This window comes from Ascaphus truei, chromosome 5, assembly GCF_040206685.1.
Source record: "Ascaphus truei isolate aAscTru1 chromosome 5, aAscTru1.hap1, whole genome shotgun sequence".
Classification (NCBI taxonomy): Eukaryota; Metazoa; Chordata; class Amphibia; order Anura; family Ascaphidae; genus Ascaphus; species Ascaphus truei.
The window spans coordinates 235477727-235502586 of record NC_134487.1 but is presented as its reverse complement, the minus strand read 5'-3'; the positions used below and the strand labels follow the sequence as shown (position 1 = coordinate 235502586).

Sequence of the window (24860 nt, the reverse complement as noted above, 5' to 3'; positions counted from 1 at the left end):
CTCTCTCTCTCTCTCTCTCTCTCATCTCTCTCTCTCTCTCCATTCCTCTCTCTCCTTCCTCTCCTTCCATTCTCTCTCTCTCTCTCTCTCTACTTCCATTCTCTCTCTCGTCTCTCTCTCTCGTCTCTCTCTCTCTCTCCTCTCTCTCTCTCTCTCTCTCTCTCTCTCTCTCTCCTCTCTCCACTTCCATTTCTCCCTCTCTCTCTCTACTCCACTTCCATTCCTCTCTCTCTCATCGTCTCTCTCTCTCTCTCTCTCCACTTCCATTCTCGCTCCTCTCTCTCTCTCTCTCCTCTCTCTCTCTCTCTCTCCGTCTCGTCTCTCTCTCTCTCTCTCTCTCTCTCTCTCTCTCTCTCTCTCTCTCTCTCTCCACTTCCATTCTCTCTCGCTCTCTCTCTTTCTCTCTCTCCCCCATCTCCCTTGCCTCTCTCTCACTCTCTCCTTCCTGTTCTCTCTTTCATTCTCTCTAACCCTCTTACTTTCACTCTCCCTCCCCCCTGCTCCCTCTCTCATTACTAAATTGGGTTTCAGGAAGCCATTGTTGAGTTCTTAGGGTCCCTGGGTCAGCTCTGCCCACAGGGCATACTCTGCTCTCTCTAACTTTTATATTCCCGACTTCTAAACCATCCCTTCTAATGAGACCACGTGCAATAATCTACATAGGCTTCTGTCTCCGAGAGTTAACCCCTATCAACGCAGACTGTGAGTCAATAAGCACCTTTTGCCATAAAAAATGATACGAAGAGCTATATTCATCTTACTTCTCCAATAAACATAAGGGTCTGTTTCTCAAAGTGTCCTGGCTGCAAAATGAAGAAAACTGCATAGATTTAGCCAAATGAAAAAAATAACCAGAGCTCTTAGTGGATTCCACAGTTTTGATAAACATGGTTCTGTTTTTGCCCCAGTTTTTGCAGCTGGCGACTTTGATAAATACCTATCCCTGGCTGCCCAGTGTTGCCGAGTTCTCTGCTTACTACAAAATCACAATCTGAAACTTCTGACTTGTGTCAGTCCCCAAATATGTGTTGCCTGTATTTGTCGCAATACAGTACCTCTGCTCAGTCACTAATCCATGGATCTACTACTCTCCCAGTAAAAAATGTTTAAAGCTTGACCTTCTGCGTCATAGCAGTGCCCTCTGCCTCATAGCAGTGCCAACGACGTTGTTACTCTCTACACTGAGTGCACTCACCCTGCTGAGTGTGCAGGAGAGAAGACATCTCAGAGCTGTTATAGGAGGGCCTTCTCTCCTCTCACTGCCTCACTTCACCCCCACCTCCTCTCCACATACATAACTGACAGATGACATCAGCAAAATATGAGGTTTTGTAACACGGCCCCTGGGGTCAATTAGGCCATGTCATTGGAAGCATGTTACGTGATCTGGAGGCAGGGTACAGAGGCAGGGTAAGAGGGAAGCCCTATTTAGACACCCAGTCCAAAATGATAGGACACTGCTTAACCTGGGTAGTGTGTGAGGAGGAGGCTGGCATTGCAGCTGCCTGCACTGTGCCTGGGCTGTGTATACATGTCATTGTGTAGTAGTGTGTGTGTGAGGTAGTAGTATGGCACTGCTCTCTGTGGTGGCACTGCTCTGTACCTGTGCTGTTGATGCATGTCATGGTATAGGGGTGCGCAAACTGGGCGGGCACAAGATTTATTATTTTAAGGGGGGGCGCGGCGATTGCAGAGACCCCGCGCTATTCCCCCCAAGGCATTTAAATTAATGCCGGGGGATCGCGTGAGGCATTTGCAACTTCACTTACCTTATTTTCGGCGACACGTCGCCATGGCAACGCGGCGTCAAATGCCGCCGCGGGTCATTTAACGCCGAGAGCCGGAGACCAATGTAAGGGGGGGGGGGGGGACGCGAGCAGGCGAGGGAAGCAGGCAGCAGGCAGGGGGGGGGCAGCAGCGAAAGATTGCGCACCCCAGGTATAGCAGTGTGTGTGTGAAGGGGAGTCTGGCAGCTGCTGCCCACTCTGCCTGTGCTGTGTATGTGTAGCACCCTGCTAGAATCTTCCCCTTGCCCTGCATGTTAGCCCTGGTAAGTTCCAGGCAGTGCCAGGGTTAACTAGTCACCAGGCTAGGCAGGTGAAATTGTTTCCCCCTTTTTTTTTATGTTGCCACTTCCAGGTACATGCCTGCTTGTGAGCAGTTGGATCATCTGACACGATGATGGCATTGCTACAGCAAGATCTCCCCAGATACTGGGGGCAGAATTATAGCCACTCCCTTTATATAAAAGGTGGGGATCCGCCCTTTGATAGTGTGAGTCCAGGTTCTAGCTTGTCTATCCAGGGGAGAGGGAGCCCATAGGATTCCCTGCATTAGGAGATCCCTTCCATCTGGGACTCCAGGGAATGCACCACAGCAGATTCAAATAATTCAGGCAGGAAGAAAAGAGAAAGTTTTAATTTCTTGTTACAACAGACAGGGATGAGTGTCCTGAAATGTAGGGTACTTGAATTGTGGACCAAGAGAGGCTACTCTTGCGACGTGGTTGGTGAATCCAGACCCCACGTTCAATGAAAGGCTTGAGGTCCTAATTCTACATTGACTACATGGAACTCCTGTCTGGAGGGGGAATAGCTACTGTTCTAAGGCTGCGGCCAGGGTGGCGCTGAGCGGGGCGAGCGCACTCACGCTGGCCGCAATGAAACACATTGCAGCAATGTGTGTGGCTAGCGTGAGCGAGCGACCTGCGCATGCTCGGTGCTTAGCTGCTTGCCGAAGCAAGCAAAATTTAATTTGTCTCTCGCTCTCGCGCGTCACGTGAGCGGTTCGCCCAATGAGGGCGAACCAGCTCCGTGACGTCATGGCCGCACTCCCCGAATCGCCCCCCACCGCGCGCGCACCTAGCCGGCCACAAATCTCCCGGCCGAGCAGGGAGCACGTCACCGCGCAGGAGCGCCAGCGAGCCTGCTCCCTGCCTGGCCGCAGCCTAAGGCTGAGTCCATAGAGACTGTATTCGTGCGGAGGCTGAAGGAAAGCGGGTGCTTTCCCTGGCCTTACTACGCGCGCCGTCCGAGGGTGTGTCTATGGGTGGGCTAGTGATGTCACGGAGCTGGTTCGCCCTCATTGGGCGAACCGCTCACGTGACCGGCCCTCAATCCCCTCAGCGCTGAAACGGAAAAAAATTTGTCTGCTACGCCTCCGCACGCCTGCGGAACCGTGCGTGAGCCCCTTGCTAAGCCGCTCTCATTGCAGCTGCAGAGGCTCACTGACAAGCATGAGCGCGGGTCAGCGGCTAAGCGCTGACCATGCCCGCGGCCTAAGGCGGATGCCATGTTCACTGAAAACTTGTCCTGATTGCTCCTAATATCTGTTCTGTTCTATGGCGGAATGCCCTGTATGCTGAACCTACAATAAAGACCACCAATATTTAAAAGTTCCTGGCGCCCTTTTTCTATTTCTTCTGCACTTATCCACTCCACTACAGCCCAGGCCTGCACCCACGGAGAGATTTATTTATTTATTTATAAAATATTTTACCAGGAAGTAATACATTGAGAGTTACCTCTCGTTTTCAAGTATGTCCTGGGCACAGAGTAAAACAAATAATACATGGTTACAAGTACAGTTACATAAATGAACAGGGTATACATTATATACAAGACATTGCATGCACAGTTAAAGAAAATATATATTATGAGCGTATGAAACAGTTACAGACCAGGTTAAAAAGTGAGACAGCCTTAGATTTGAAAGAACTTAAACTGGTGGTGGATGTGAGAGTCTCTGGTAGGTTGTTCCAGTTTTGGGGTGCACGGAAGGAGAAGGAGGAACGTCCGGATACTTTGTTGAGCCTTGGGACCATGAATAGTCTTTTGGAGTCTGATCTCAGGTGGTAAGTGCTGCAGGTGGTAGGGGTGAGGAGCTTGTTCAGGTAGCTGGGTAGCTTGCCCATGAAGAATTTAAAGGCAAGACAGGAAAGGTGAACTTTGCGCCTAGACTCTAGTGTTGACCAATCTAGTTCTTTGAGCATTTCGCAGTGGTGTGTGTTGTAGTTGCATTGGAGAACAAAACGACAAATTGAATTGTAGAGGGTGTCAAGTTTGCTAAGGTGGGTTTGAGGATCCGAGCCATATACTATGTCTCCATAGTCAATAATTGGCATTAGCATCAGCTGTGCGATACGCTTTCTGACCAGGCGACTTAGGGAGGATTTGTTCCTGTAAAGTACCCCTAGTTTGGCATAGGTCTTGGTTGTCAGGGTATCAATGTGCATCCCGAATGTTAAGTGGGAGTCAAACCATAAGCCCAGGTATTTAAAACTAGTGACAGGTGTTAAGGTGGTGTTAGCGTTGGTTCTAATCAGGAGCTCAGTCACTGGAAGCTTTACAAATTTAGTCTTGGTCCCAAATACCATTGTTACAGTCTTGTCAGTGTTTAAAAACAGTTTGTTTTTGGAAATCCAGTTTTCGAGTCTCAAAAAGTCAGACTGAAGTATGTGTTGAAGGTCAGAGAGGCTATGGCTGTGTGCATATAGGAGTGTGTCATCTGCATACATGTGTATTGAGGCTTCCTTACAAGCTGTGGGAAGATCATTAATGAACACTGAGAAGAGTAGGGGCCCCAGAACAGAGCCTTGCGGGACACCACAGGTGATATCGAGGGGGTTGGAGTTAGAGCCTGAGATGGCACATGTTGGGATCTTCCTGATAGGTAGGACTGAAACCAGTTTAAAGCATGTTTCCCTATTCCAGAGCTCTGGAGTTTGTTAAGCAGGATAGCATGATCAACTGTGTCAAAAGCCTTTGCAAAATCTAGGAATACTGCACCAGTGAGTTGTCCCCGTTCCATTCCACACTGGATTTCATTGCAAACTTTTAGCAGGGTAGTTCCTAGATCACAGGTATATGAGCAAGCCACTCTAGTAGAGCAGGTCTAAACCCTGTCTGAAAAGAGCAGAGACTGTGTTTATATACTGTCGCGGCCGAGTTTATTCTTACCTTTACCCGGTCTCGGCCGCGACAGATACCGGACGTGCGCCGAGATGTCTCGCACGCGTGCCGGAGCCTCGGTCCTCCGATCGAGGCACCCCCCCTCCCCTCTCCGGGTCCACCGGGTCCCCCGGAGCCCCCCACCGCCATCCCCCACAATAGAGCAACCCAGGGCTCCCTCGGGGAGCCCTGGGCACGCGCGCACGCTCCCAATGAAGCGTGACCGCGCATCAATGACGCGCGGCACGCCGAGGGAAAAAAACGAGCAACCCGGGAAATCTCCCGGCTTGCGGCTCTAGCCTACTAAGGATAAAGTGTGTCGCCACTGTATGTGTACACCCTATCTGTATAGCCGAATAGATAGGGGTGTTAAATATACATATCATGGCGCAAAGGTGTGTGTGAAGGGGAGGCTGGCACTTCCTCTGCCCACTTTATCTGTGTGGTGTATACGTCATGGTGTAGCAGTGTGTATATATACTGTGTGGTATAAAAAAAAAGTTTCCGAACCCTGTAGGATTTTCACATATTTCAAACCTAAAATGTTATTAGATCTTAATCTATGTCCTAATAATAGATAAAGATAACCTGATCAAACAAATTATACTTTTTCAACATTTATTTATCCACAAATGATTCAACATTCAATATCCATGTGTGAAAAAGTATGTGAACCTTTAGATTCAGTACCTGGTGGCACCCTCTTGAGCAGCAATGACTTCAACTAAGCGTTTCCTATAAATGCTGGTCAGTCTCTCACATCGGTTTTGAGGAATTTGGTCCATTCCTCCTTACAGAACAACTTCAACTCAGTGACATTTGAGGGCTTCCTTGCATGGACAGCTCACTTCAGGTCCTGCCACAACATTTCAATGGGTTTTAGGTCCGGACTTTGACTAGGCCATTCTCTAAAACGTGGAATTTCTTCTTCTGCAGCCATTCTTTTGTAGATCTGCTTGTATGTTTAGGATCTTTGTTTTGCTGCACGACCCACTTTCGTTTCAGCTTATGGACGGATGGCCTGACATTCTCCTTTAGAATCTTCTAGAACATGGTTGTGTTAATGATGGCAAGCTGTCCAGGTCTTTAAGCAGCAAAGCAAACCATCACACGCCCACATCATGCTTTTTCGCTAAACAACAATTCTTATTGAGGCCAAAAAGTTCTACCTTTGATTTGTCTGTCCAGAGAACATTGTTCCAGAAGTCTTGTGGATCATTTATGTGCTCTTTGGCGAACTTCAGACAGGTAGCAATGTTCTTTTTAGAGAGCAGTGGTTTCCTCCTTGCTATCCTTCCATGAACACCATTCATGTTCAGTCTTTTTCTGATAGTTGAGTCATGAACACTAAGGCCAGGTCCCCGCTGGCTACTGCAGCACCCGCTGTGGCGGACGCTGCAGGGACAAGAGCCGCCTCACAATGGGGCCGGGGCCGCTGCGAGGGGTGGCCGCCGCACTACGCAGACAATTTCTCCTGCTCTCAAGAGAATTGAGATCTGGACTCAAGACGGAGCGCTAGACCACGCCTCCCGGCGGTTCAGCCAATGAGGGCGAACCTGCCGGGTGACGTCACGGCTGCGCCCCTGTCTTTCCCCCTGCAGCTCACTGCAGACCGGGGGACTCGGTTGCATGCGCCACCAACCTCGCAGGCATGCGTACAGCGCAGGCAGCGGGCCGTAGCCTAAGGCTGAGTTTATAGTTTATGGGAGAAGGAGTGGCTCAGTGAGTAAATACACTGACTGGCACTGAGTTTGAAGCAGGGGAACCTGGTTCAATTAAATTCCTGGTGTTGGCTCCTTGTGACATTGGGCAAGTCGCTTATCTCCCTGTGCCTCAGACACCAAAAACATAGATTGTAAGCTCTACGGGGCAGGGACTGTGTCTGCAAAATGTCTCTGTAAAGCGCTACGTAAAACTAGCCGCGCTATACAAGAACAAACAATTATTATAGTAGGGGTGACGCAACAGCGTGACGTCAGCCGTCCCTACAGCGATTCCTTCACTCTGGTGCAGGAGACCAGAGATCGCGACCGGGTGGCGTGGCAGAGGCGTGGCCGTGAGTAGTTCGCCCTCATTCGCTGAACCACTCACATGCCCGTGACGTCCCCCTCGATCGCTGGAAATATCTGGCTTCTGGCATCACGCGGTCGTGCCCACTATGAGCACCCACTATGGTCAACATGTACATGCGTCGGTGCTTCGCAATGTCGCAGTCGCCGTAGAAAGTACTATGAACTCGGCCTAACATTAGCCAAGGCAATCAAAAAGAAGAGAATAAATTAGGTAAAACATTATTTGAAAAAACTCCATCCCACCCCACCCATAGGGGGCCTGTCAGTGTTGTGCCTGGAATCTGCTATCAGGGCCCTATAACGTCTGCATATTACAGAGATCCAGATGTCCCATTCCTACAGTACATACTAAATCTGTATGTACGTGTACTGTGTAATGAAAATACCACTTGTGAGCAGTCTTATAAGGGACCTTGATAAAGCGCAGCTTGGCGAAACATGTTGGTCTTCCTGTTATTGGCCAAATAAAGTTTTTTATTTTTGGAGTTGCCCTCTTCTTCGTTATTTGCTGTGGTGGTGCGTCGCAGTTTTTTCCTTTGTGTCTGCAACCCTATTTCCCCCCATTATATTTTATCATACAGTGCTTCCACTGCAGCCAAGGATTCTGGGTGATGACATGGAAATGAGCACTCAGAATGTAACTTTTTGCTTATGCCTGCCGTATTACTCGGCTTTTTCAGCACAGCCTGGGTTAAAGACGAGCACAGTCAGTATACCTACTCACAGAAAGCTGTTTCACCCTTTTGGGTCTCATCAGTGCAAGGGTGGTTGCTGGCCATGCAATGTGAAGCTGGTAAGTGGGTTAAAAATAAAATGAAAAAAGTTATGGTGAGTTAAAAAAAAAAGGGGGACTAAAAACCCTCCACCGCTATACAGTGTACAGCAAATAAAAATACCACTTGTGAGCACGTTCGTGTGTTGTGCTCGTGTGCCGTGATGTCATGCTCTCTGCTTGGCCAGGTGATTTCTGGCCAGCTAGTTACGCTCGCGGGGGGCGCAGCCATGACATCAGCGAGCAGCCAAATCAAATTTGGTTGTCTCGCCAAGCAGCAAGCGCACAGGTACGTGCAAGCACTCTCACCCTGGACGAGGGTATTCAGAGTTATCACTCTGATCGCGCCGAGCGTGAGCACGCGGTTCGCTCCACCCTGGCCGCAGCCTATCTCTGTTCTGTGCAAAATGCACACACACACAATGACTTTTATCTTTCATTTTAAAAGCTACAATAATGAGACAGGAGTTACATGCCCGCTTTTACTTGGTTGCGAGTCCTGTATGTGCTGGTAGGTGTTGCTGGGGTTTTATAGGTGTGTAAACCTACTGGAATCACAATAAAGTAGCGCCATTCATCTCTTCAGCGTAACAGACACTCATTTACCAGTTCTATCAAGTCTAGGACAAGGATTACCAACAGGTCAGGTTTTCAGGATATTCCTGCTTCAGCGCTACTTCCAATATGACAAAAATACACAGAGAAATACATATATACACACATACAGTATATATATATATATATATACATATATATATACAGGGCCGCCAACGGGGGGGGACAGCTGGTGCTGAGTCAGGGGGCCCGGCCGAGCCAGTTGATAATAAATATATATATAAAAAAAAACAAAACGCTGCACTAAGCTTCCGTCGCGCCGGCGTGAGAGGGATTCCCAGCGCGCGTGTGGGAGAGTCGTCGGGTCCGCAGCCACACCCCTGCAGCACCGCTGGTCCACCGCCAGCCGTCGTGCCCGCAGCCACCCGCAGCACCGCCGGGCCATCGCCAGCCGTCGGGCCCGCAGCCACCCGCCCCTCTCCGCAGCACCGCGGACCACCGTCAGCAGTTGGGCTTGCAGCCACCCTCCCCGCAGCACCGCGGGCCACCGCCAGCCATTGGGCCCCCATCCCCCCGCCCCCCTGCAGCACCGCCGGCCCACTGCGGTATATTTGTATATGTATTGGGGGGGAGTGGGGTATATTTATATTTGGATTGGGGGAGAGTGGGGTATATTTGTATTTGTATTGGGGGGGCGTGGGGTATATTTGTATTGGTATTGGGGGGGCGTGGGGTATATTTGTATATGTATTGGGGGGGAGTGGGGTATATTTGTATATGTATTGGGGGGGAGTGGGGTATATTTGTATATGTGTTGGGGGGGAGTGGGGTATATGTGTATATGTATTGGGGGGGAGTGGGGTATATTTGTATATGTATTGGGGGGAGTGGGGTATATTTGTATATGTATTGGGGGAGTGGGGTATATTTGTATATGTATTGGGGGGAGTGGGGTATTTTTGTATATGTATTGGGGGGAGTGGGGTATATTTGTATATGTAGTTGGCGGGGTGTGGGCTATATTTGTATATGTATTGGGGGGAGTGGGGTATATTTGTATATGTATTGGGGGGAGTGGGGTATATTTGTATATGTATTGGGGGGGAGTGGGGTATATTTGTATATGTATGGGGGGGAGTGGGGTATATTTGTATATGTATGGGGGGGAATGGGGTATATTTGTATATGTATTGGGGGGAGTGGGGTATATTTGTATATGTATTGGGGGGGAGTGGGGTATATTTGTATATGTATGGGGGGGAGTGGGGTATATTTGTATATGTATGGGGGGGGAGTGGGGTATATTTGTATATGTATGGGGGGGGAGTGGGGTATATTTGTATATGTATGGGGGGGAGTGGGGTATATTTGTATATGTATGGGGGGGAGTGGGGTATATTTGTATATGTATTGGGGGGAGTGGGGTATATTTGTATATGTATTGGGGGTGTGTGGGGAACTTTTTATATGTATTGGGGGGGAGTGGTATACTTTTTATATGTATTGGGAGGGTCTCGCATATTTTAGCATTGTGTCCAGGATTTTTGGACACTCCACCTGGCAACCCTAGCTGTCCCCCCCCCGCCAGTCATCCTGGAGCCACCGGCCTAACGCCCCCCTCCCCATAGCAACGGCACCCCCTTCACAGCCACCGGCCCTCCCGCAGCAACGGCCCCCCCAGTAGCAGCCACCGGCACCCCCCCAGAAGCAGCCACCCCTCCCCCCAGGTGCAGCCACAGCCACCGGCCCCTCCAGTAGCAACCACCGGTGGCTCATTCAAAGACTGAGTCACTGATTGAGCCACCTGTGCTTAAGCAGGAATATCCTGAAAACCAGACCTGTTGGTAGCTCTTGAGGACAGGAATCAGCTACCCCTGGTTTAGGAGCAAGGTCTGCGCAGCAGTGAAAAGATTAATGCTGCTATGCTCTGCAGGTCTGTTTAGCGGGGGGAGTGGTTAAATGGTGCAATGATCTTCAAGTCTGTGTAGCAGTGAAGATGTTATTAGTGCAATGCTCTGCAGGCTCCCAGCATGGCAGATACAGGTCATCGCTGGGGTATCCCCCAGATCCAGTGATGTCACCTCAACATGACCTCATTCAGGAAACATTTAGTCTGCACACTCCCAAGGGAGTCTGGGAGGTCGAGACTGGGGGAGAGGATACAGCTTCTGTGTGTTTTATAGGGGGAGGGGGATACAGACAGAGTTATATTACTTCTGGTTATATACTTCCAGCCACTGTTAATGAAAACACTGTGCTGTATAATGATGATGAATATCTTTATGCACTGATGAACACGTTGCTCTGTATAATGATGTTGAATATCTCTATACACTGTTAAGGAAGATGCTGCTCTGTATTATGATGCTGAAAATCTCTATACACTAACTAACTGATATACCCGGCGTTGCCCGGGATTTAATTTTCCTGCTCCCCCTCTCTCCACTCCCCCTCTCTCTCTCCGCTCCCCCTCTCTCTCTCCGCTCCCCCTCTCTCTCTCCGCTCCCCCTCTCTCTCTGCTCCCCCCTCTCTCTCTCTGCTCCCCCCTCTCTCTCTGCTCCCCTCTCTCTCTCCGCTCCCCACTCTCCCTCTCTCCCATTCCCATCTCTCCCCCCCTTCCCCTTTCTCCCCCCCTCTGTTTCTCCTCCGTTCACAGCAATCCTGGCCCCCCCGCACATGAATGCGGCCCCCCCCGTCACAGCTCCGGTCCATTCCCCCCCCCCCCCCCGTTCACAGCTCGGTTCCCCCCCCCCCTTCACAGCTCTGCTCCCCCCTTCACATCTGTGATTTCCCACCACCCCACCCTCACCGGTCTGTTCCTCCCCCCCCTCCCGTTCACAGGTGCATTCCCCCCCCCCCCCCCCCGTTCACAGCTTCGCCCCCTCCCCATTCACAGCTCCATCACCCCCCCTTCACAGCTCCGTTCCCTCCTTCCCCCCCCCCCCCTTGACAGCTCCGATTTCCCGCTCCCGGTAACGGCCCGGTCCCTCCCCCCTCACATCTCCAATTCCCCGGCTCCGGCGGCTCACTGGGGGGCGAGCTATGATTCCCCCCCCCCCCCCGCATCAGAGCTGGGCAGCGGCTAACTGGCTCACGGGGGGCGGCCAGGAGGGTTGTGATTTCCCCCCCCCCACCCCCCTTCAGAGCTCGGCGGCGGCATCTCGAGCAGTGGTGGGATTCAAAAATGTTAGCAACAGGTTCTCTCTCATGGGGGGGGAAGAGGGAAGAGAGATGAGGGGGAAGAGAGACAGGGGGGGAGAGAGACGGGGGGGGGGGAGAAAGCAACTGGGGGGGGCAGAGAGCGACCAGGGGGGCAGAGTGACCAAGGGGGGCAGAGAGACCAGGGGGACCCAGTCCCAATGTCCAAAAATGCTTTCAGTGCAATTGTTAGTTGTGAAAGTTAAGTTTTGTTTCCTGCCTGCTGGGGGGGAGGAGGAGGGCTGCTGCTGCATTTACTTTGTAGTCGGAAACACAACGGAGCAGCAGCAGGCAGGTTCTCTCCTTCAAGACTTGCTGGAGTGATGCCAGGTTTCCACAGCTTGTGCATGGTCTGGGCATATATCTCCCCTCTCTCTGGGTGTATATCATGATGTCACCCTTGCACTCAGAGACTGCGAGAGCCAATGAGAGCCAAGGCCCGTCCCATTGTCAGGAAATGGGAGAGCTTGACAGCCAATGACAGCCAATGAGAGCGAGCACAAACCCACAGACAAACATCCTGACAGACAAACATTTCAGTTATATATAGATATATAGATATATAGATAGATAAAGAACATGCCATGCTCTATAATGATCTTGAGTATCTATTCACTGATCATGAGTACACTGCAATGTATGCAATGTTAAGTATCTGTATTCACTAATAATGAACATGCCACACTGTATAATGATGCTAAGTATTTCCACAGACTGATAATTAACACGCTGCTCTGTATAATGATAATGAGTATCTATATACATGTTATATTACTTTCACCCTTCTCTTCCTTCTTTACATTATAGGGGTGCAATATCAGATAATCCCCTGAGATGCTGGTGACACATGGGTACCTCCTCATGTTGCTATCCCTTGTCCTGCCCTGTGTGGGGCAATATGATCACTGGCCCTATTACCCTGAGTACCCGGAGCCCCAAGCACCCGAGCCACTGCCCCCCCAGCTGCCCAGTAATGTGCCACAGGTCCACGTGAGGCTTGCGGGGGAGAAACGCAAGCACAATGAGGGCAGGGTGGAGATTTACTACGAGGGCGCGTGGGGCACTGTCTGTGATGACGACTTCTCCATCCACGCGGCCCACGTGGTCTGCAAGGAGCTGGGGTATCAGGAGGCAGTGTCATGGGCACCCAGCTCCAAGTACGGCAAAGGAGAAGGTGAGTAACAATGAAAACCAAAGGTACATGGTGCACACCTCTATAAACTGAAAAAAGGGGTTGATACAATTGCCGGAGCTCCATGCGAGAAGATGATAGCCTTCAGCATACCCAGGAACATATAAAAGGAAGAAATCGCAGAGCACTGACGGATTTTCTAATTCTGATTTATTAAATCCAAAAACAAGCAACGTTTCGACCTAGTTGTCTTTCTCAAGTGATATTGTGGCAACAATATCACTTGAGAAAGACCACTAGGTCGAAACGTTGCTTGTTTTTGGCTTTAATAAATCAGAATTAGAAAATCTGTCAGTGCTCTGCGATTTTCTTCCTTTTAAAGGAGAAGGTGAGCCAAGTCCCTCCACTCAGTGCCAGCCTCGCCCTAATATATATATATATATATATACACGATAAGAAGACAGCGCAGCTCCCATAGCATCATTCTGTATATACAGTAATATTTTAATAAAGGTAATGCTAGATTACGGACACTCACAATGGGTAAAATGAATAAAAGCAGTGAATGCTGAATAACTCAAAGGATTTCACCCATTCCTCTGTCTAGTACGCCAGCTCTTGTGTATAATTGCTGATAGTCCTCCACCACGGACGCCAGGAGTGTACATTGCGCACGCGCGCCACTGCTACCTAAGGCAGTAATGATCAGCATGATATATGAGACGCCATCTGAGACCACTGTCGTTCAGTGCTGATGTCATAATTGATTAGCTAGTGCTCACAGCTGTCTTACATCATGGTCTAGCCTATCAGGGATCTGTTTGTTAATGGGTGGTGGGTATATATGTTTGTCAGGTGTCATTATGTATTAGCACTCCCTTGAGAAAGGTCCTGTGTCAAGGACCGAAACGTCGGGTTTATGTGCCGGTTTTTCTACTGAATACACGCTGCTTTTTGTACCTTTGAGTGTGCTGTCTCCTTCTTGCCTCGTGATCTTGGGATCCTGGATCTACTCGGTAAGGAACCTATCTATATATATATATAGTCAGATAAGGCAGTTGGCACTCCAATAGGTGCTGGTAAGCCACAGGTGCACGTCCCATATAGAGAATGTAGTTATACGTTACCGTTCCAAGGATTGGTAAACAAGAGACAAAGTTGAAAATCAAAGTGTATTAGTGAAAGCAAAAATACATCCAGAAACCCAACGTTTCGGTCCTACAGAATGGGACCTTCCTCAGGGGGATACAAAGGGAGAATGACACAGTTCACCACATATTTATACATCAAACACTGAAAGTCAATTAACCAATCACCATCACCCAATTAAATTAACACAAGAAACCTGCAGCTCTGATGTCATGTGTTGATTAAGCTTACATAAGATACCTCCATACTGCTAATCACCCAGCTGTGTATTCATCCATTGTCATGGTTATCAATGGGTGTGAGCTCTGATTGATATGGCAGGGGCAATAGGGAGAGGATATCTAAAGAATTAAGGCATGTTGTGCCATACATAAGTGAAACATAATAAAACCAGGGACATATATATCAAACACTGAAAGTCAATTAACCAATCACCATCACTCAATTAAAATAACACAAGAAACCTGCAGCTCTGATGTCATGTGTTGATTAAGCTTACATAAGATACCTCCATACTGCTAATCACCCAGCTGTGTATTGCATCCATTGTCATGGTTACCAATGGGTCTGAGCTCTGATTGATATGTCTGGGGCAGCAGGGAGAGGGTTTTTTAAGAAGTAAAGCAGGTAGTGCCATACATAAGTGAAACATAATAAAACCAGGGACATATAGGTGTGGGGGAGTGTGGGGGAGTGGTGGGGATCATGATGGAATGTACTGACATAACTAGAGGGCAGAGCCAGACTATGTCATATGAACCATAAGTGCATATGGGAATACCACAATACGTAGAACTTACATGTAAACAAATGATGAATAAATATGCATAGACTTCTAACCAAAGGAGAGCAACAGAGGATATTATACCATGAAGCACATCAGTGAAATTAATGTGATTGTCCACACACGCACATGTCCATAGGTATCATCAGGATCTGACCTAAAGAAAACAACTTAGCTTAAAATCCTCGTTAAGCCCTTTTGGGGTCATTGTACTTAAATCAAAGATAGCTTTAGCTTCCAGCTGTAATAGTAGTTTATTCCTGTCGCCACCCCTGGTAGGGGCACGAGCCTGTATAATGGGCATGCATCTTAGAGTTGCTAAACTGTGTCTGTGTTTCCTGAAGTGTCGTGCCACCGGTTGGTGTTTCAAATCATCGTCATCTTCAGCACCCAGAAGTGCCTTCCTGATTGCACATCGATGAATACTGATACGTTCCTTTAACATTCTCATCGTCTTTCCGACGTAGTAGAGCCCACATGGGCACTTGATGAAGTACACTACATATTTAGACTCACAGTTTAAATATTGTTTAATTTTTGTAGATTTGCCAGTCTGAGGGTGAGCAAAAGTACTTCCTGTTTGCATAAACTGGCAGTTGGTACAGCCATGGCATCTGTATGACCCCGGTTTTCTCGCCAGCCAGGTCTTTGCTGGCATGTATTTGTCAACGGGATCAGAATGTGTAAGCAGATCTCCCAGATTTCTGCCTCTTTTATAACAAAAAAGGGGTGGAGTATTAAAGTCTTTCCCAATCCTGCGATCATTAGCCAATATATGCCAATGTTGTTGTATAGACCTTTTGATATGTCCAGATGCAGTACTGTAAGTGCTGACCACCTTACAGCGATCAGAATCAGTGGTCCTCATTGTTGGTGACAGCAGCTCCTCCCTCTTTGGGATCCTGGCTTTGATGAGTGCCTTATTGACTTCTTTGGGATCATATCCCCTCTCTAGAAAGCGAGAGGCCATCTCCAGAAGTGCACACTCCACTAGTTTGGGGTCACTCACAATTCTCCGGACACGTAGTAGTTGTGAGAAAGGGAGACCTGCTTTTAATGGTGGTGGATGATGGCTGGTTGCATGTAATAATGTGTTCATATCTGTGGGCTTCTGGAATAGACGTGTGCAGAGTTTTCCATTGTCCTTATAAACAATGGTATCAAGAAAAGGAACTTCAATGGTACTGTAGCTAGCTGTGAACCTAATTGTACATGGAATTTTGTTTAGATACTCAGTAAATGATAGAAGCTCTGTTTCCAGTCCTCGCCAGACCAGGAACACATCATCAATGTAGCGATAGTAGTTAGATATACGGTCCGCAAATGGGGCATCGGTAAGTAAATGGGTGTTCTCGTAGGTATCCATGAACAGGTTGGCATACGCCGGTGCCATGTTTGACCCCATAGCGGTGCCTGTTAGTTGCACGTCTGCGGATCCTTTTTTAGGAATAGGTACGACAGGACAAAAAAAAACCCCCTTACCCGACTCCGATACAGGCGGCAGACCAGGAGAGGTGGGTGGAAACCACCGATACCCACTACGGGACTCCAGAAAGGAGAGAGGAGAGAGGGGGGAGAGAGGAAGATGGAAAAGACGGTAGTCTACAACATCTCCGGTCATGCATTGACTACAACAGAAGTCATTTTATGATCCCAAAGAAGTCAATAAGGCACTCATCAAAGCCAGGATCCCAAAGAGGGAGGAGCTGCTGTCACCAACAATGAGGACCACTGATTCTGATCGCTGTAAGGTGGTCAGCACTTACAGTACTGCATCTGGACATATCAAAAGGTCTATACAACAACATTGGCATATATTGGCTAATGATCGCAGGATTGGGAAAGACTTTAATACTCCACCCCTTTTTTGTTATAAAAGAGGCAGAAATCTGGGAGATCTGCTTACACATTCTGATCCCGTTGACAAATACATGCCAGCAAAGACCTGGCTGGCGAGAAAACCGGGGTCATACAGATGCCATGGCTGTACCAACTGCCAGTTTATGCAAACAGGAAGTACTTTTGCTCACCCTCAGACTGGCAAATCTACAAAAATTAAACAATATTTAAACTGTGAGTCTAAATATGTAGTGTACTTCATCAAGTGCCCATGTGGGCTCTACTACGTCGGAAAGACGATGAGAATGTTAAAGGAACGTATCAGTATTCATCGATGTGCAATCAGGAAGGCACTTCTGGGTGCTGAAGATGACGATGATTTGAAACACCAACCGGTGGCACGACACTTCAGGAAACACAGACACAGTTTAGCAACTCTAAGATGCATGCCCATTATACAGGCTCGTGCCCCTACCAGGGGTGGCGACAGGAATAAACTACTATTACAGCTGGAAGCTAAAGCTATCTTTGATTTAAGTACAATGACCCCAAAAGGGCTTAACGAGGATTTTAAGCTAAGTTGTTTTCTTTAGGTCAGATCCTGATGATACCTATGGACATGTGCGTGTGTGGACAATCACATTAATTTCACTGATGTGCTTCATGGTATAATATCCTCTGTTGCTCTCCTTTGGTTAGAAGTCTATGCATATTTATTCATCATTTGTTTACATGTAAGTTCTACGTATTGTGGTATTCCCATATGCACTTATGGTTCATATGACATAGTCTGGCTCTGCCCTCTAGTTATGTCAGTACATTCCATCATGATCCCCACCACTCCCCCACACTCCCCCACACCTATATGTCCCTGGTTTTATTATGTTTCACTTATGTATGGCACTACCTGCTTTACTTCTTTAAAAACCCTCTCCCTGCTGCCCCAGACATATCAATCAGAGCTCAGACCCATTGGTAACCATGACAATGGATGCAATACACAGCTGGGTGATTAGCAGTATGGAGGTATCTTATGTAAGCTTAATCAACACATGACATCAGAGCTGCAGGTTTCTTGTGTTATTTTAATTGAGTGATGGTGATTGGTTAATTGACTTTCAGTGTTTGATATATATGTCCCTGGTTTTATTATGTTTCACTTATGTATGGCACAACATGCCTTAATTCTTTAGATATCCTCTCCCTATTGCCCCTGCCATATCAATCAGAGCTCACACCCATTGATAACCATGACAATGGATGAATACACAGCTGGGTGATTAGCAGTATGGAGGTATCTTATGTAAGCTTAATCAACACATGACATCAGAGCTGCAGGTTTCTTGTGTTAATTTAATTGGGTGATGGTGATTGGTTAATTGACTTTCAGTGTTTGATGTATAAATATGTGGTGAACTGTGTCATTCTCCCTTTGTATCCCCCTGAGGAAGGTCCCATTCTGTAGGACCGAAACGTTGGGTTTCTGGATGTATTTTTGCTTTCACTAATACACTTTGATTTTCAACCTTGAGTGCTGTCTCTTGTTTACCAATCCTTGGAACGGTAACGTATAACTATATATATATATATATATATATATATATATATATATATATATATATATATATATATATATATTTTTTTTTTTATATATATATATATATATATATATATATATATACACATACATACAAACGGCTACACCATGTCATATACACAGCAGATGTACAGTATACAGAGCACAGGCACCGCGTGGGCAGCACCATTGCCAACCTCCCCCTGACATACACACAGAGCGGCAATGCCAGCCTTCCTTCACATACACAGTGGGCAGCAGCAGTACCAGCCTCCCCACACACATATACTCACACAGTGGGCAGCAGCAATGCTAGCCTCCTTTCACATACACAGTGGGCGACGGCAGTGCCAGCCTTCCTTTCCCATACACAGTGAACTACAGCAATACCAGCCTCCCCACACACAAACAGTGGGCAGCAGCAGTGCCAGCCTCCCCCTCACACACACACACTGTGGGCAGCGGCAATGCCAGCCTCTCCCTCACACACACATTATGGGCAGCAGCAGTGCCAGCCTCCCCCTCACACACAGGAAGGGGAGGAGCTGTGAGCCAAGATGGCGGCAGACCCTGGAGGAGGGAGAGGAGTTGGAACCAGGTCTCAAGCTAATCTGAATGCGGATAAGAAAGTTTCCCTGGAAGCTAAAGTGCTGAAATGTTTGCAAAAGAAAGAGTCAGAAAATATGGAAAAAGAGATGAATGAAAATGTTGGGCAGAAAGAATCTGAGATGGAGAATACTGAAAGTCCGGCTCAGAACCAGACGGGTAAGAGAACTGCGGCTAAAACCAGCTCAAGGTCTAATGAAGCCAAGAGTAAAAGGCAGGCAGAGCATGAGAAAAGGAGACTTGGGGTCACAGAAATTGTTATCCCACAAATTGGCAAGGACATACTCACTAATGCACAGACAACTGCAGCTACACCTGAGACAGAGACCCCGCAAGCAGCTGCACATGACGCAGTGACCCCGCAAACAACTGTACCTGACGCAGTGACCCCGCAAACAACTGTACCTGACGCAGTGACCCTGCATACAGCTGCACCGGAGACAGAGAAACTGCATACAACTGCACCTGATACAGAGAGACTACAAGCAGCTGAGGGTTACAGCCAGGTGCAGGAATTAGCAGCCACACCCAAGGCAGACATGCAGCAAACAGCCCAGGTTGAGAGCCTGAATGATGCTGGCAATACACCTGAGACAGGGCAGCAAACAGCTCAGGCACAGGAAGAAGTGTCTGAAATAGAAATGGCTGAAGCAGTGGAGAACGCTGAAGCAGTAGAGGCTTTTGAGGCGCAAGAAATGGAGATTCCTAAAGTGGGAGAGAAATCCATACAGCCTGCAGCAGCATCAAAGCCCTTAGCAGAAATAGGAGCGGCAAAAGCAAAGTCCTTAGCTGAAGCAGGAACGGCAGCAAAACCAACAGGAGCGGCCGAGCCAGCTCCCCCCCAGCAGTCAGCATGGAGTACAAGACGCCCAGGTACATCTTATTTGTCATTTGATGATGCCAGAAAGCGCAGGAACGTTGTCAGACTACATTATTGGGGGGATATGGTTCCTATACCGGACAGATTTGTTGTAGGAAAAGACTTGATCAAAGTTTCTCTTGGCTTCCAACCCAGTGAGGTGTATGCTTTGTTACATGCTCCTAGTAGCAGAAACTACGAAGTGAGCTTTAAGACACCAGAAGGGCTAGAAAAATTCTGGTTTCGTTACAGAGAAGTGAAGGATAATCCAGAATGGGAATTCTTTAAAGTTATCCAGGTTTCTCGCCCTGTGACCGTGGAAGTGAATATTATCTTTGATATTGAGACTGTAGCGGTTGAAGATATATGTTTTTGGCTACAAAGACAGTGCGATGTTCTGTCTGGTCCAGTGAAAAGTATGGATGCTGAAGGTTTCTGGAATGGGGGCTACAAGTTTAAAGTTAAACTTCGATACACACACAATGTGGCATGTCACCTCCCAAACGCCATATATATTGGAAGAGATCGCGGGCGATGTTTTTATTGGGGACAGCCTAAAAAATGTTTTAAATGTGATTCCCCCAGGCACTTAAGCTCAGCGTGTGACAAAATCAGGTGCACTTTATGTGGTTCTATTGGTCATCACAGCTCTGAGTGTGACAAGGACATAGTGTGCAACCTGTGCTATAAATGTGGTCATTCCTTTAAAGATTGCCCAGAAGCCGAACACAACCATTATGGGCAGAATGAAATGTCTGGTGTACAGAATACAGCATCTCCTAGTGATAAAGAGAATACCACAGAGTCATCAGAAAGTCTTCAACTTACACCTGTAGAAGAGGTTTTAAAGTCTCTGGGTCTGACATATACACTTCCAGCCCAAAGGGGGTCAGACGGAGAACACAGGAGCGATCTGAGCAAAGATGGCGGCGAACCCTGCAAAGATGGCGGCGAACCCTGCAAAGATGGCGGCGAACCCTGCAAAGATGGCGGCGAACCCTGCAAAGATGGCGGCGAACCCTGCAAAGATGGCGGCGAACCCTGCAAAGATGGCGGCGAACCCTGCAAAGATGGCGGCGAACCTCGCAAAGATGGCGATAATGAATGGGAAACAATAACAAGTAAAAACAAGACTGCCCTAACCAGCTCAGCTGGAAAGAAAACTACAGAAACTGTCCAAGAAGAGATCTCGCTGCACAATACATATGAGGTATTGGAGGAAAAGAGTTGGGGTGAAAAGATGGATGACGCAGACCCCGATATGTCGGACAGTCAGACCTCGCAGCGGTCTGGATCTATTCAGGACATTGAGATGGCCGGACCATCAAATAAGAGAAATATGCCACCAGAGAGCCCCCCCGGGAGAAAGAAAATGGTCAAAAAGAAAAATGGTGCAAAAAAGAAAAAAAAAGGGTGGTGGTGATTCACTAAATATGCAAAGTGCCCCTCTCCGCTGAAGGCGGCAACTAATTAATGTGAATAGTGTTAAGGGGAAAAGATACAGACTCAAGTCTTCTCTAGTCTAAAGGACATTAAGAATTAGATTTTCTTTTTGCAGGAAACTTGCCTGATTACTTTGTGTTATTTATCTATCAGATGTAAAGTGTATATAGCAGGGGGAATCTGAGAGGTTGGAGAGATGCGTTTAGATATCTTTGAAAAGGGAATCTCTGTAAGATAAATGTATTGTTTATGTCATTTTCTGGATGCTATTCTGTAAGTATTGTGTGTTTTTGTAAATATTTGTATTTTGTATTTAAAATAAAAAAGATTCCCCTCACACACACTGTGGGCAGTGGCAGTGCCAGCCTTCCCCTCACACACATGCACACACACAGTGAATAATGGCAGTGACAGCCTTCTGCTCACACACACCCAGTGGGCAGTGGCAGTGCCATCCTTCCCATCAAGTGGCTGTGCAGCGTTCCCCTCACACACATACACACACACACAGAGCGTTCCGCTCACACCTCTTTTTGGGCTCCCCACAGGCCCGATCTGGATGGATAACGTGCACTGTACCGGCAGGGAGAGAAGCATTGCTGCCTGTACTTCGAACGGGTGGGGAGTGACAGACTGCAAGCACAGTGAGGATGTGGGGGTGCAGTGCAGCGACAAGAGGATCCCAGGATTCAAGTTCAACAGTGAGCTAGTGGGAAGGCTTGAGGTGAGAGGAGTCATCTGCATGGGGGGTTGGGGGGGCAGAGCATGTGTGTCGTGCAGAGCATGGGTGACACACAGACCTGCAGAGCATTGCACATTGTATTGTATTGTATGTCTTTATTTATATAGCGCCATTAATGTACATAGCGCTTCACAGTAGTAATACACATGGTAATCAAATAAATAACAGATAATATAAATAACAGATCATGGGAATAAGTGCTTTAGACATAAAAGTAACATTAAGGAAGAGGAGTCCCTGCCCCGAGGAGCTTACAGTCTAATTGGTAGGTAGGGAGAACGTACATAGACAGTAGGAGGGAGTTCTGGTAAGTGTGTCTGCAGGAGGCCAAGCTTTATGCATCATGTGTTCAGAATATCCACAGTGCTATTCATATGCTTCTTTAAGCAAGTGTGTCTTAAGTTGGGTGTTAAAGGTGGATAGAGAGGGTGCTAGTCAGGTACTGAGGGGAAGGGCATTCCAGAGGTGTGGGGCAGTCAGTGAAAAAGGTTTAAGGCGGGAGAGGGCTTTAGATAAAAAGGGGGTAGAAAAAAGACATCCTTGAGCAGAACGCAAGAGTCGGGGTGGGGCATAGCGAGAAATTAGGGCTGAGATGTAAGGAGGGGCAGAAGAGTGTAAAGCTTTAAAAGTGAGGAGAAGAATGGAGTGTGAGATGCGGGATTTGATCGGAAGCCAGGAGAGGGATTTCATGAGGGGAGAGGCTGAGACAGATCTAGGAAAGAGTAGCCTGATTCTGGCAGCAGCGTTTTTAGGATAGATTGTAGGGGAGACAGGTGAGAGGCAGGAAGGCCGGACAGCAGGAGGTTACAGAAGTCAAGACGGCAGAGAATGAGGGCCTGAGTCAGAGTTTTAGTAGTCGAGCAACAGAGGAAAGGGCGTATCTTTGTTATATTGCGGAGGAAAAAGTGACAGGTTTTAGAAATGTTTTGAATGTGAGGGGCGAATGTGAGAGATGAATCGAGTGTGACCCCTAGGCAGCGTGCATGGGCTACTGGGAGAATGATCGTAGTTCCAACAGTAATGTGGAAGGAGGTAGTAGGGCCAGGTTTGGGAGGAAGTATGAGGAGCTCTGTTTTAGCCATGTTGAGTTTAAGGTGGCGAAGGGCCATCCAGGATGATATAGCAGAGAGACATTCAGAAACTTTGGATTGTACAGCAGGTGTAAGGTCGGGTGTCGAAAAGTATATTTGTGTGTCGTCAGCATAGAGGTGATAATTAAACCCAAAAGATGTTATTAGGTCACCTAGAGAGAGTGTGTACAGAGAAAAGCGAAGAGGTCCCATTACAGAGCCCTGGGGTACCCCCACAGAGAGATCAATGGAGGAGGAGGAGGTGTTGGCAGAAGAGACACTGAAAGTACGATGGGAGAGGTAGGATGAGATCCAGGATAGAGCTTTATTCCGAATATCAAGAGTATGGAGAATGTGAAGGAGAAGAGGGTGGTCCACGGTGTCAAATGCTGCAGAGAGGTCGAGTAATATGAGCAGAGTGTAATGACCTCTGTCTTTGGCAGGATGGAGGTCGTCAGTTATTTTAGTGAGGGCTGTTTCCGTGGAGTGAGCAGTGCGGAAGCCAGATTGTAGAGGGTCTAGGAGAGAATAGGTGTTGAGAAAATGGAGCAAGCGAGAGAATACAAGACGTTCAAGGAGTTTAGGGGCAAAAGGCAGGAGGGAGACAGGTCGATAGTTAGAAAGAAAGGTAGGGTCAAGCTTGCTGTTTTTGAGTAATGGTATGACTGTTGCATGTTTGAAGGAGGATGGAAAGGTTCCAGAGCAGAGGGAGGAGTTAAATATGTGTGTGAGCATAGGGATTATAGTAGGAGCAAGAGGTTTTAGGAGATGGGAGGGAATGGGGTCAAGAGGGCAAGTGGTAGAGGGAGAAGAGGTGATCAACAGCGACACATCCTCCTCTGAGACAGTGGAAAAAGAGTCAAGGAAGGAAGGAGGAGAGTTAGGAAGAGGTGTAGGATGGGAGGAAGAGACAGAGGGGATGTTCTGACGTATGGATTCCACCTTTTCCTTAAAATAGTCAGCAAAGTCCTGAGCGGAGATGGAGGAAGGAGAGGCAGCTGAGGGTATCAAAGTATCAAAGACAGAGAACAGTCGGCGTGGGTTAGACTTGTGCATGTTGATTAATGAAGAAAAGTAGGCTTGTTTAGCTTGCGAGAGGGCAGAGTTGAAACAGGATAGCATAAACTTGTAGTGAAGGAAGTCTGCGAGAGTATGAGATTTCCTCCAGAGGCGTTCAGAGGAACGAGTGGAGGAACGCAGCATGCGCGTGCGGGAATTTAACCAGGGTCTAGGGTTAGAAGGGCGAGTGCGGCAGAGAGAAAGCGGGGCATGTAGATCAAGAGAGGAGGACAAGGCAGAGTTTTAGTTCCTGACCAGGTTGTCAGGATCTGTAGCAGAGCTGAGAGAGCAGAGGGAGGAGCGTAAAGTGGACTCAAAGTCAGGTAAGTGAATAGAGCGCAGGTTTCTGCAGAACCGGGGGGTAGAGGGAAGTGGAGAAGCGAGATAGAGAGAATGAGATGAGGTGATGGTCAGAGAGAGGAAAAGGGGAAATGGAGAAATCAGAGAGAGAGAAGTTTTTAGTGAAAACCAGGTCTAAGTAGTGGCCATCCTTGTGGGTGCTGGCTGCAGTCCACTGTTGAAGGCCAAAAGAAGAGGTTAGAGAAAGAAAGCGGGAAGCCCAAGGGAGAGAGGGGTCATCAATGTGGCAATTGAAGTCCCCAATGAGAAGAACAGGGGAGTCTGAGGAGAGAAAGAAAGAGAGCCAGGATTCAAAGTGAGAGAGAAAGGCAGAAGGGGGATGAGTAGAGGTAGGTGGGCGATAGATGACCGCCACGTGGACAGGGAGAGGAGAGAAGATCTGGACAGTATGAACCTCAAAGGAGGGATAAGCAAGAGAGGGGGGAATAGGAAGAGTTCGGTAACGGCAGAGAGAGGAGTGTAGGAGCCCCACGCCTCCACCTCTGCCATCAGGGCGCGGAAAAGGAAAGGCCACCGTAGGAGAGGGCAACTTCCAGAGCAGAGTCAGACTGAGAGAGCCAGGTCTCAGTTATAGCAAAGAGAAGCAGGGAGTGAGAGAGAAAAGTCATGCACAGAGAGGAACTTGTTAGAGAGGGAGCGAGCATTCCAAAGGGCACAGGAGAAAGGGAGAGAGGAGGGAGGGTGGCAGGGGATGG

The 24860-nt window shown here is 48.0% G+C and overlaps 1 protein-coding gene across 1 annotated transcript in view; it reads left to right on the top strand.

Annotated features, from left to right (window-relative positions):
- Nucleotides 1-24860, top strand: part of LOC142494724 (lysyl oxidase homolog 2-like) — a 38157-nt gene that overhangs the window by 2471 nt on the left and 10826 nt on the right. The window contains exons 2-3 of the mRNA XM_075599158.1: nt 12354-12720; nt 21483-21658. Of these exons, the coding sequence (XP_075455273.1) occupies nt 12381-12720; nt 21483-21658 (516 nt within the window). The 5' untranslated portion in view covers nt 12354-12380. The remainder of the gene's footprint in view (nt 1-12353; nt 12721-21482; nt 21659-24860) is intronic.